Source organism: Pteronotus mesoamericanus, unplaced genomic scaffold, assembly GCF_021234165.1.
Source record: "Pteronotus mesoamericanus isolate MK-2021 breed Mesoamerican mustached bat unplaced genomic scaffold, CSHL_Meso_final contig_347, whole genome shotgun sequence".
Taxonomy (NCBI): domain Eukaryota; kingdom Metazoa; phylum Chordata; class Mammalia; order Chiroptera; family Mormoopidae; genus Pteronotus; species Pteronotus mesoamericanus.
In genome coordinates this window covers 17,007,495-17,021,066 of record NW_026555137.1, presented here as the reverse complement: position 1 = coordinate 17,021,066, position 13,572 = coordinate 17,007,495, and the positions used below count along the sequence as shown (strand labels likewise).

General features: G+C 49.5%; 1 protein-coding gene across 1 annotated transcript in view; it reads left to right on the top strand.

Annotated features, from left to right (window-relative positions):
- Positions 1–13,441, top strand: part of TTC13 (tetratricopeptide repeat domain 13) — a 76,283-nt gene extending 62,842 nt beyond the window's left edge. The window contains exon 20 of the mRNA XM_054576737.1: positions 13,369–13,441. Within this exon, the coding sequence (XP_054432712.1) occupies positions 13,369–13,374 (6 nt within the window). The 3' untranslated portion in view covers positions 13,375–13,441. The remainder of the gene's footprint in view (positions 1–13,368) is intronic.
- Positions 13,442–13,572: the final 131 nt, after the last annotated feature.

The following is a 13,572-nucleotide window of genomic DNA, read 5'->3' as shown; positions in this document are numbered from 1 at the left end:
TAGGTCCGATTTCTCCTGAGCCTAAGGCTGCGCTCAAGAAAGACAGGTTGTCATCGTTTTCAACTGGCAGGCGAAGGAGCTGCGGCTCTGGGAGGCGAATGGCTCTCCGGGGTCACCCAGCTGTTGTAGTCAGGGTGCTCAGATTCCAGCTCGTCCTCTCGGACCCCAGGCCCTGCCCTGCCCCCGTAGTCTGGGGGACCCAAGATTCCGTCCTCAGCCTCTTCTCAAGACTTAGAAAACTTAGCACCGCACCATGTGGACCCCCTGGTGTCTGTCTTGTTTATTTTGCGCTCCAACCCAGCTGGTCTGTCCTCTGAAGACCCTGAAACCACAGAGGGCCGCCTTCGTGCGCTCCGCTGGCTCTGCTGCGCAGGACTGCGAAGCAGGGCAGGCGGGGGCCGGGCAGGGGGTCAAGAAAGTGGGGAGGCGTGGGTTTTGTTTGGTTCTGTTTTAATTTTTTCCTCTTATTATCTCAGAGCCAACCGTTTTATCAAGGACTTTCCCTCACTTTATCACCAGCTCTTGAAGACTTGAAATCATGAGATGCCTGTTTTTCAATTAGTGAAATTGTTCAAATAAATTAGCTGCCTTTTCTAAAGGATGGCGATATGTCTAAACCCCAGAATTAGAATATTTTTCTTTGAAATTTAGTTTACCAACTCTAAATTAATACATTTCAGTTTTTATTTAAATAGCCCCGTTTCTCATGCAAGTAAGGTGATTATCACGTCATTAGAAATATTGAGATGCCTAATTCTGTGATTGCAGGATATTCTAGGAGAACATTTCATCTGCTGCCCCAAATCCCAAAATACTCGGGCCAGGTCAACTGTGTCTGAACAGAGCAGAGCGTTAGGAGCCGCGCTGCCCAGTGGCCAGGAAGGGCCTGCCTGTGGGTGCTTGGGTCCACGCGGGACGCGTTCCCACACCATGGTCTTTAGCAAAAGCTCTCTGATCGCGTGTTCTGTTAAATTTTAAAACTACAGCTAAAAATCATCCAGAGTTCCAACATACAGGTTGTCCTCTGTTGAAAGCTTTTCTTTAAACATAAGCTTCCTTCTTAAAAATTGAAATTCGGTTTGCTGTCTATCCTTCAAATTCCACGTTGAAACCTTTTTGTCATTCGGAAGAAACTAAGCTGCTGCGTCCCTTTTCGTGCGTGCGTGGCTTTTATCCATTGGCCACCCTCGTGGGGGCGATTTCCTGGCTTGAAGGTAGGACCCTCCTGGCGGCCGTGCTGCCCGGCTGTGTGCAGAGGCTGGACGCCCCGCGCTGGGGAGCGCCCTGCCCAGCCGACGCCCGGCCCAGGGCTGGGCTCCCAATGCTGCGCGGGTCTGTGTAATTGTGGCTGTGCGTCTGGGTTCTCATACGGCCGTCATTCCCGTTAGAAATCTTTCAGGTAACTCGTTTGCCAGCCTCAGGGCCCTGGTACCCCCTAGAGAATTTGAAATGTGTATTAGAGGGGACCGTGGGTTAGCCCAGAAAAGTCACCCAGGATCACGGTCTTTCAGGGGCCAGCGCGGTCCATTAGCTGGCTCTTCTCCCTGCTACAAAGCACCAGCCCCGTCGCTTCGCTGTCCTCAGCTCCCCTGATTTCCCACCATCACCCCAAGTCCATTGTTGCCTCCCTGGACCACGGCCACCGTCGCTGACCTGTCTGGCGGCTGCTGCTGTGCTCAAACCCCCGCCACTTCTCGCTGCTCCAGCCTCGCCTCCCGCCACCCTCCTCTCATCCACACGCTCCTCCTTCGTACCATCAACGTGGCGCCGTTGACTAGAACTGTCTGTGATGGCAGGAATGTGTTATCTCTGCCTTTGCATGTGGTAGCCACCACCAGCCACAGGTGGCTCCTGACCGCCTGAAGTGGGGCTAGTGTGACTGAGGAACTGAGTTTTTAACTTAGTTTGAATTAATTTAAATGTAGGTAGCCACATGTAGTTAGTGGCTGTTGTGTGGGGTAGCACAGCCTAGAGAGCTCCTGAGTAGGCTGCAGGGTAAGTTTTTCCATGGAAATGATCCCAAATCATGTTCTGGTGCTCGTTAGTATTACGAACTTGACGTTACGGGCTTGTCTGAGTAGCTGAGTTAAGCTCTGTTTGTAAAATTGCTCCTATGAATCAAGACATTCGGACTTTCAAAAGACTAAAAAAAGATCCTCTACATAAAACTTGCTAGTAAACTAGGAACTTTTTATGTAGAGAGTGCGTGAAGGACAGGAAACTAACCTCCAACTCTCTAATACTTACTGTCCAATAATTTGGAGATAAGATTATCTGCAGATCAGAGCAGAGAGTGGCCTGAAGAAATCCAGCGCGTGCAGACCAGCGGGGTGGGACTCTATTCCTGGACGTATCCTGCGACGTCCATAGTGGAGCTGGTGACCCCTTGCCCCAAGTCCGCTCGTTCCCCGACGCTTCCCATTCCAGGAATGGCACTGTCTGCCCAGCAGCTGCAGCCAGCAACCCAGGAGGCCTCCCGAGTCTCCACTGGCCCTCCCTGGTTCCCAGATCGCCACCACCCAGCTCCTCATGAGACCGGGCCCGGTGTGTCTCTGCAATACCCCCGGTGGGCTCCTGTCTACCCAGCATCACTGGCAGCCCCCGTCCCAAGCTATTTATATTTAAGTTAATGAAAGTTAACTGAATGTAAATGTTGGTTCCTCGGCCGCGAGCCCCATTCCAGGTGCCCAGCAGCTGCCTGTCCGCAGTGATTTCTTACTCCGATGGAGCCAATAAGAAACGTGTATGTTTTCTCAAGCTTATTCCAACCTTGTTGCCTCCAGTCAATTTTTTTTTCAAACCTTCTTTTACCACAATGATCATTATATTTGTTTGTAATTTGAAAAATGTATGGTTTATGAATACCTGCATCTTACGTGCCTTCATTTACTAGTAAAAGCATGACTTTTGCAAATAATCTTCATCCATCCATTGCCATGCTATTTGCCCACCTGGTTTCTCTTTCTGTGTCTCCTTGCGGCTCTGCCTCTGGGTCGGGGTGGCTGATAGCCTCAGGTGGCTGACACGTGCGTGGTAGCACAGCTCCAGCCCTGCCCCACCATTCCGGCCTCGCTTGCCAGCATCCTTGTCACATGATGAGACCAGGAGGTACTGAGATTGCTCACATTTCTAAAAATTTGTGTGCAATCAAAAAGCCTTAGGAAAGAGAGAAGCCATCTCGTCAGATTGCCCCCTTCACGTAGTGTGAGCGCAGCGGTTCTTACATAAGAGGTGTCTTCTCCCAGTGATAGCCAAGTCTAGCCAAGTGTCCGGCGCTTCGTGTCCTGGTCCCGAAGGTTCTGGTGAACTGGTGCAGCGGAGGCAACAGCTGCATGTGGTAACTATTAAGATAGGTAGGCCGATGTATTACTTGTGTTTCAAATTATGCTTTATATATTTGGAGACAATGTGCCTATAAAATTGGAGTTATTATCTTACTGGTAAGTTGAATTTTTTCAATATAAAATATCCTATCTCTCTTAATAGTTTTTGCCTTAATGTCTGTCTATGGTATTCTATTCAACATTACTTAGCTATACCACCTTATTTTTGTACTCTTGATTTGTTTTTCTATTTATTCCAGTTTTCCTTCTCTCTTTTTTCCCCTCTATTCTTTTGAGCTAATGGTTTTTGTAATTATTTGTTTCCACACCAGGATTTTGGAAACTAAACTTTTTTCCTATTTTTTGAATGGTTCCCCGAGAAATCCCAAGAACATACAGTTCTTCACACTGGCAACTTGATGGATATTGAATGCTAGAATTGCTAATAATTTTTATATTTAAAATTGTAATTATATTTTAAAATGAAATGAAAAAATTCAGCTTTATTTAAAGAAGTTTGGTTTTAAGTTTGCTATTTATAAATTATAATTTGTATATTGTCTTTGATTTTATTAGATATCCAACATTTAGAATGAAAAAATTTTCAGAAACAGATAATTTAAGTTTAAAACATTTTTACATTTTATATTTTGTACAAATATATTCAAATTTTGTACATATTCACTACAATTACATCTTATTTGTTAATCCTTTGGATCATTAGTAGAGCACAAATTAAGTGAAAATCCTGACTGTAAGAACGTTAGTGATTTTGCTGAAATGAAGTCAAGAAGGATAATTTTATAGAATTAATGATTTGTGAGTCACGTGTTTATTACTCAGGCAGGACCTCAAAGCCCCTGAGAACACCCAGTCATGTGCGATAGTGACTAGACCTAGTTATTGTTCCTTTGTGCCAACTTTGGGAAACATAAAACCTGTAGCGTTACACATATTTAGCCACTTTTTTGTTGTTGTTGTTATGAAATGTATTAAGGTAGGAGGAAGGACATATTGTATTTGACAATGGATTTATAACTTCCCAATATTTGAACATACAGTATGTGGGCTTCTGTTTGCGTTCTTGTTCTGGACCCTCTGCATGCTGGGGCTGGGCTGTCCCTGTCGCGCACTTCTGCCACACTCGCTGTCTGCACGCTGTGCGCCCACTGGTGGATGCCGGACCACCACACGCACTACGTCTGCGTCTGGTACCTGAAGACAGGCCACTGCTCTTAGTTCTAGTCCCAGAATCTCCAGGAAAGAACGCTGATTGGGCCACGGTCTGTCAGGTGACCACTTAGGCCCACCAATTGTGCAGAGTCACATGATAACCTACAGAGACAATGAAAAGGGGATGGGCGGTCTGAGCCCATGATCCCTGACTTGTCCAATACATTTTGATAGAATGTGCTTACTTTGTTCAGCAGACCTCTCTCAGTGGTTTCAGTTCATGCATTTACTAAAATAATAGGTTTTTTTCTTATTGAGCATAATTTCCAGAGGTAAACGAGGTTACCAGAAAGATGACCATACACCCTAGTCTGCTCAGAACAGTCTCAATTTATGCCTGTTGTCCCATTGTAATTGCTAATAGGGCCCCTGTTTATTCAAAGGTATTCTGTTAGATGGCAGTGCACAGTGTCCCTGATTATAAGTGGCCTTTTGTTTGGTGAGCGTGAAAGTTCATTGATATTCCTAGTTGGCCACCGTGGTGCTGTCACCCAGACCCTGCCAGCCATCGTTTGGTTGCAGCAACTACCAGAGGCCAAGCAGCGTTCTCCATGCTGGAGGTCCCACGGAATAAGATAGAAACCCTGTCCTGAAGGTGCTCACTGTCCCTCACAGTCCACGGGGAGAGAGAACACAAGCTAGGTCGTTACAATACAGACTAGGGAATCTGGTGGGGGAGGGGGCAGGGGAGAGCCCTGCCTGAGGAAGACCCAAGAGCAGATAAAAATCCACACTGGACCAGGTGACGTGAACCTCAGGATCGTCGGCTTTGGCATACTGGAGTACACCTCTCACTTTTATTAACTACATAATCCCAGCACTCAGAAATTCATTGTTGTGCAGATGATTGCTAGCGTGGGAGAGTCACACCCAGGATGCCTTTTGGGCAGCGACTGTGGCCGCCTTATCCCCAAGGTCAGTCTTGCGGTAGGTGTGTCGAGCATGCAGTCAGGAGAGGAAACTGGAACATGTTTGTGCCGCACGCGGAAATGCGTGTCCTCAACTCCCTGGCAGAGGGACTGCGAGACCCCCATAGATGGGGATCCTCAGGCCGGTCTGGAACCGAGGAAGGCCAGGAAAGGCTGCGAAGTCCCCAGTCAGGAGGCCTTGGTTCCAAAACCAGCCCGGCCACCTGCCGTTGAGCAAGTCACTTAACTCCCTGGCCTGGCCTTACCTGGAAAATGAAAGCGTGAAACTACAAACTCCCCAGTGTTTCTCCAGTTTTAAATTTTTTGTTATGTAGTGAGCCAACTACAAATTCTTAAATCATCTCTAATTAGGCAATTTAAGAAGATTCTTTCAGGAAAAAATCGGAGCCAATTTAAAAGAGTCTCATTTCTATGTGCATCTGTTATGTGCTTGGAGGCTTTTACACTGACGAAGAACTCCAAGAGCCCCTGTTTTAAATCCCATGTAGCAGATGCAGAGGAACCAACCCCAGAAAAACTGGCCAATAGAATAATACACCCGACTAGCCTGGCTTCCCCAAGACCAGACTGTGTTGGGCATAAGGGCTAGAAATAATTTCACAGTCGAAACTTTGCTTTTTTCTCCTCCTTCAGAGAAAACAAGCAAAACTCAGAAACTCAGAAGCACCCTTAGGAAAGCCTTTCTAATCTCCTTATGCTGTCCTTACTGTCGGGAGTTAGAGGCCAAGTGTGTGGCTCTGACTCACTGCCTTGCACGCTTGTCGCTCCACAAGAGCGAGAAGAGAGCCAGCTGTCCCTGCCGCGCTGCCTCCTGTGTCCGTGGAGCTGTTATCTGCTTTGTCTCGGGTTTCTTCCTGCTCCTTTGCTCTCTCCCGCTCCCTATCTCCGTGTCTATCTCTAGCTCTCCCTCCCTACCCCCGACTTGAACATCTCCGTCTTGTGTTTATCGGCTGTTTGTATTTCTTTTCTGAACTGCCTTCGTGACCTTTGGCTACCGCTTTTGATTTATTAAATATTGGAAATGCAGTGAGTATAAAAATGATACACAACACTTAGATGACCCCACCTGGCTTAAGAAAATGTCACCCAGGCAGGGGACACCCTCCACGTACTCTCCCCCAATCTCATCCGCATCCCTCGCCACCCCCGGGAGATAACCTTGACCCAGAGGCTTGAGGTCATATGACCGATGCATCTCTTTATGTTTTTAATACACATGTTGTTTCTCTATTATTTCCTTCTGCTTATGACTATATCTGCTGCAATTTACATCATTAGACAACAGATCCTGTAGAACTATGCTTTAGATGAGATAGCTTCAACCTTATAGTTGGCTACCTAGTCTGCTTTCTCAATCATAAATATAGGTCATTTTTGTCTAGGGGAAAACATTCGTGACTGTGGCAAAAAGATGGCTCTCAGGCCATCACATAGTAGACAAGGGACATGATGTCTCCCTAACAGATGAGGAAAAGCCAGGGCTTTGAGCTTTTTCTCCATCCTCCTTTCTCAGTGTTGCCAGTGGCTTTGCAACACAAGACAAAGGGCCAACGTGGGCCTCAGAGCTCTGCTTCAGAAACTTGCCTGTCTCTAGCTCTTTCACTCACCCCAGCCATCCAGGCAGCAAATGTTTATTATGGGGCGCCCACCATAGGTGCCCGGCACTGGGCTAAATGCTGGGGAGCAAAAGAGAAACAGACTCGGCCTCTGCCCGCCCATCGCCGAGTCCAGGAGACAGGCAAGGAAACCAAGACCACAGCGGGGCGCGCCGCAGCATTGCCATTGGCCGGCACTGCGCTCAGCACTCCTGCGGCGCATCTCAGTTAGTGCTCACGGGGGACGGAGACGCGTGGAGTGGGAAATGCTATAGTACCTCTGGGCAAAGGGAGGCGCAGAAACCGAGAAACGTGGCTAAGATCACACAACCAGCAGAGTGGAGCTGGGATTTGTTCCTCGGCTTCGGATCCAGAGCCTGTGTCTTCGCCAATCCGAGAGCTGTCCCTGGAGGAAATCGGTCGCAACGGTCGGGGAGAGGAGAGCGGTCACAGGGTGATGGGTGCCAGGCAGTGGGACCTGCCAGGCTGGGTGGCGAGGCCCCACGGGACGCCCCGCAGAGCACGGGGAGCTCTCTTCTCCGGTGCAGACGGACGCGGCAGGCACGCGTCTCAGCTTCCTTCCATTAAGTTGGTGGGGGGCGTTATAAATGAGGTGGTGGTAACGCCCTGGGGAAAGGCTTCCACCCGCTTGGTAACCCCAGGCAGTAGAGAGGTCCCGTTGGTAAAATGGGGTGGTTCTGGCTAGGTGTCACTTTTAAAAGGAATGTGATGAGCCCTGGCTGGTGGTTCAGTCAGCAAGAGCATCGCGCTGCGCACCAGAAGGTTTCGGGTTCCATCCGTGCTTGGGACTGTATGGGAGGCAGCTGATAAATGTTTCTCTCTCTCTCTCTCTCTCTCTCTCTCTCATTCTCTCTCTCTCTTTAATTAAAAAGAAAAATATCCTCAGATGAGGACTGAAAAAAGAAGGAGGAATGTGCTGAAGCAGCCTGCATTGCATGGTCCAGTCAGACCCTTATGAAATATATGGGGCTCTTCCCCGTATTTTGCGTTACTTTGCCTTGTGTAAAGCCTGAGCACCCAGAGACTGAACAAACAGCTGGTTAGGAATCACGAGAAGCCAGACGACAGCAAGTCGATACAAGAGCAAGTCCTGGAAGGTCTGCGTGTGCGGGCTCGTGCGCAGTGGGCTACTAACATCTGTAGTCCCTACTCTAGGTGCGGCTGCCAGATGCTCAGAAGCTCTGCGGAAAAACCTGCCTCAGCTTTTCCGTTTCTCTGGAGAGGCCCCGGACCTGGAAGTGAGGGTTTAACATCTAGTGCTAAAGCGAGCTGAGGAGGCAGCAGCAGACCCCTGGGTCTTCGCCTCTGCAAATGGACTTGAATCACTGCAGTTTACAGGAAGAGTCCTGTTTTAAATTAGTTGGGAAAATTACCCCCGCCTCAGCCTGCTAAAAGGAAAATTCCACTTGTACTCCGAGTCCAGTGCCTGCACACGTCAACTCTGAGGACAGCACGCGCCCAGTAAATGCAAGCTAAGGCTCTATTAATACCTTGCAAATGGATGTGCTTGCTCAGTCCGTATGGTAGCTCTTTATACTAAATGTGGGCTTGCATCCTAGCAAGAGCTCTGCCCAGCAAAGAGCCTCCGTATCGAACTTCAAGAAACTCACAATGTGGATGTGACTTTTCTGAAGGAAAGCTTTGTAATACATATCAAATGCCTTAAAAATGTTTACGCCTTCATCGTTATGTAAAACCCTCCGCGTGGCAAGAAGCAGAAACCTACAAGCTACCTGAGGCGCACGGGGAGTTTCCTACAAAGACACAGGCCTGTCCTGCTTTGTGCAGCCGGGCCTTGGGCAAGGACTGGAAGCGAGGGGGTGGCTGTAGAGAAGCCAGGTGGTTTGTGTCCTCCCCCTCACTGTCCTGTTTTGAAAGAAGAGGAGTCTCCCTTTCAATCCCTGCTGCTCAGAGATTGGCTGACCCCTGTCCCAGCCCCAGTTTCAGATTCCTGAGTACCGGGCTCTGAGGGGCCCCGCCCTATTCCCAGGGCGATGGTGTTCCAGGTGCAAAACCAGGCCCAGCCACTGGGGGAGAGGGAGGTGCGGTTCCAGGGTGAGTGGGTTTTCCTGAGGACCTTGTTTATGCCGTTTATAAAAGTCCCAACACGTAGATTTGCTTGAGTAAACGATGACCTCCTTACTTAGGAATACGGTATCACCATTAAAATCATGTTGCAGAATATTTCACAAAATTAGAAAAATGTTCATAGTATAGTTAAATGAAAGGGGTCTTTTGTGGTTCCATATCAATTTTAGGGTTAAAATCTATATTAAAAATTAGTTCTAATTCTGAGAAGAATGCCTTTGGTATTTTAATGGGGATTGCTTTAAATTTGTAGACTGCATTAGGCGGTAAGGACATTGTGACATGGTAATCCTTCCAGTCCATGGACAAGGTACATCCTTCCATTTTTGAAGGGAGATGCACAGGAAGCTTGGCGTCTGCTTTTTCTCTCTCTGGTTTAGGGTCATGTTGAGGTTGTGCGATAGTCGCGTCCATCTACCAATTGGTTATTGATATAGGAACATAATGAATATCTCTGAAATGTAGCTTTCTTGACCCCCTCTGGTCTCTCTTTGATGATGTTTCCCAACCAGGCTGATCAGAGTCTCCACGGTCCTGGGTTGTAGCCCCACAGTCCTCCCAGGGGCCAGAGGGCCTTCGCACGGGTGTTGTGGAGGGCGAGAGCCTGCAGGGGCTAGACCAGCAGGGAGAAAGGGCGGGCGGAGGTGGGTAGGGAGGCTCCAAGGGGACAGCTTGTCTGCGGGGGGCACGTAGCCACTGTGTGACCTCTACGGCCTCCGTGAAGTCACTCAGCTATTGCTGGAGCCCCTTAACCATTGTCCTATGTCACAGTATCTGTGTGTGCCCCCCACCAGGCTGGTGGCCTCAGCGCTACGGCCGCCACAGGTTAGAGAAGAGACGCCGGGAAGGTCAGCAGGTGGCATTTAAACCAAACTTACAAGGATCGGTTGAATTTGGATAGGGGGACACAAGGAAGGCAGGCTTTCTAACCAAATGGACAGATGGGCACAGAGCTGGCTCTGAGGACGAACTCACCTATCCGAGCCCTTGGTGGTGTGCGGGAGGGAGGGGCCGGGGAGGGCCCGAGGGAGTTCGGGCCTGACGTGGTAACCTGACGGAGACACCCAGTGGGGGCTGGTGCAGGACGGGGAGCGGGCAGAGGTCTGCAGGCCCATTTGCAGGGAGTGGCTTGAGGTAGACTGGGGTCAAGTTCACAGCCCTAGCGCACGTCCTTCATGTTTTCATTGTTCAGCAACATATCTCTCCCCGTTTGGGAGCAGGAATGACTCACGGCGCTTGGCAATTTTAATGTATCTGTGATACAAACAATATTTTCACAAATTAAAAGAATGAAATTCAGTCCATGAAACCTAACAGACAACTGTTTCCATTTTTTCATAATTTTTTCCATTCTTTAGAGCATCTTGGTATTTTGATGGTATTTCAGATTAAAACAATTCAAGGACATGGATTGAATTCAAGCAGGGACAGGAGAGTGAGAATAAGATGCCCCCAAAGGCGGCCTTTACTACCCGAGTCCCCGAGCTGGGCCGATGGCAGAGGTCACGGGACAGACTCGTGTCTCCCGTCAAGCACAGGGCTCCGGTGGACGCCACTGAACTCCCCAGGGAGGCCGGATGCCAATCGCAGATCTCAAAGCGGTGTCCTTCCCGCCCGAGGCGGAGAGCCAGGAGCCCGTTTAACAGATGTCAGGGGCAGCCCGAAGAGACGAACATAGGAAAGAAACCTACATTCCACATCTGGGAGTGTTTAGAAGCGGAGAACAAATTGTTTAGAGGAGGAGAGAGAGGAATTCCCTTCACTTCTCAATCAGTAAATCATTGCCACATCCTGTTAGATCCTCCTCTCCCCCGACACTTTTATCTCCCTTATATTCTCCCTCCCCCACCCCCCACCGATTTTGTATGAATTGGAAGCCATTTCCACGTTGTCTTAGTCCATTTTGGGCTGCTCTAGCCATAGTTCCACAGACTGGGTGACTTAAACAACAAACATTCATTTCTCACCATTCTGGGAAGTGGGAAGTTCAAGATCAAGGTCTCGCGTGTGACAAGGGTCCACTTCTGGTTTGCAGGCAGCTGTGTCCTCACGCAGCGGAGAGCAGTGCAAGAGGCGAGCTGTCTCCTGTCTGCTCACAAGGACACTGTCCCAAATGCGCCCCCTCCGAATGCCTTCACATTGGGCATAGGGCTTCAATGTATGGATTTAGGGACACACGACGCGCAGTCCATGACACATGTATAATGTCAAGAATACTGGCCTTGTTCTCCCCAGGACACCAAAGCTACCTGGGATCAAACCCTGAAGGAGAGAGGCCGTCTCGTGTGTGTCTCCCAACCTGCTGTCAGGTGCCTGTGACCATGAAGACTTCATGGGGAAAGTCCTCTGAGCCTGGTCTTAAAATGGGGCTTCTCTGTTCAGAGGTCGGAGGTTGTGGGGTGGAAATTTTAGACGAAAGGAAAAAACAATGAGCCATTGCTTCTAGAGTTGTTTATGTTTTTTAAGAGGACTAAAAATCTCAGAGGCTTTCCTAAATGTAAAGACTCAGGCAGGTAGCAGATTTCTGTCGCTGTTTTCAAGAGGCCTTTTAGCCTTTTTCACAGAGCAGCTAAGCCAGATATCTGTGCTACTCAAACTATGGTACCAGCCGAGAGAAGGGCCCAGTTTGAGTCTCCTGGGGGTTGTGCGGCTTTGCGCGAAGATGATCCTGTTCCTTGGACACGAAGGAGTGCCTTGCACCTGGCCGGACCCGGTGACCCACCATGGTTGTCCCAGTGGAAGTTCTCTCTACAATTGGAAAAATAACCAACGTGCCCCCTCAAAACATTCAAAGCACATTTCCTGCCAATGGTAGATTTGTAAGATCGTCTTGTCTTTCCGTTCTTTCTCCTTGTCTCCGTCATGGCTCCGGCCCCATCATGCCCTGGCCGGTCTGCGTTAAGCCGGGCCCACTCCCGTCCGCCGCCCGTCCCCTCTCAGGGCGTGGGAGGGGAGAGCAGAGAACAGGCAGGGCAGCGTCTGGAATAACCAGTAACAGATGCAGGAATGAATCATCGTCCTCAGGGCTAGCCCGCATCCAAGCAGACCAGCCGGCAAGGACGGCTGTCCACCGGCAGACTGCCCTGCCCTGTCACCGCGAGGCAGCCTTCTCCATGCTGTCGTGTTTGCCACAGCGCCTGGAATTTCACCATTAGTCTCAGCAACCGGCTGGCAAAGTGTCAGCAGGGTGTCTCCTGGGGGGACCAGGCTCCCAAACTGTAAGGGAAGACAGACTCATTCCGCAGACACCTGTACTGAGAGTCTACGTGATATTCAGCTGTGTGGCAGGCCCTTCGGGACGGGCAGCAGAAAGAGAAGCAAGGAGCCCTGTCCTGGTCCTCAGCTAAGGAACCATCCAGAAACCCAGGGGCCTTGTCTGTGGGCACATACGAGAAACGTGGCACCCGCGGAGCCAGGTGGACGTGAAGCGGGAGAGGCTGCACTGAGCGTCTCACGGGTGTCACTTCTCTCTCTTTGACACATCACCGTAGAATGTGGGCGTGGTCATCCCCATCTTAAAGATGGAGAAATTGGGGCTCAGACAGAAGCTTGTGTGAGCCCCTTGGCCCACCTCGGGCGGGCAGGTGCCTGGTGACAACGCCCCACTTCAAGTGCGCCCCACCCTCTGCAGCTGTTGAATCTGTCAGCCCCCAGGTCTCCAGAGGTGCCCCAGGGCAACCTTCCACCATGGTGGATGGCCTTGCTGTTTGTGGCTCGGTAGGTTTTTAAAAAATGGGGCGGAGCCAGAGAGAGGGATTCTAGGGTGGCAGCTGTTAGCCCAGGTGCCAGATAGGTAATGTAGGGTTGGTCATCATCTTGGGTTTTCGGTGATTATACTGCAAAAATCAGAGCTGTGTCCCACCAATGAGTGACTTGGAAGCTTTAATAAATTATAGCCATAAACTTCCTTTATTATTAATAATCCAGTGATTAACCTCAGACACATAAGTTAATGTTAGAGACTTAACAAAAGGCAAAGATACCTTGGTGGTTAGAATCCAATTCCATCTCAGACTGTGACAGGTGGTCGTGGATAATCTCAGGTGAGTTTTTTTCCTTTGATGCCTCAGCTTCCTTATCTGCCAGAAGGGGATAATAATGCAGATTCTGTGACATTCGTAATTCATTCAACAAGCAGTCATTGAGCCCTTACTCCGGACCACACATTCTCGTTCCCAGCAATGAACAAGACATCAGGTTCTCCTGCTGTGGTACGTTCTGGTGGGGACTTGAGACCACCCCTGAGAAAAACGGCACTTGCAGAGGAAGAACTCACAGCTGAAGACACCAGGCACAGTGTAGTCCTCGCCTAAAGCACCTGTTGCGGCCCCTCCGTAATTCCTCAGAAACGCATTTCAGGAACCAGCACCTCCTTCTGGAAGA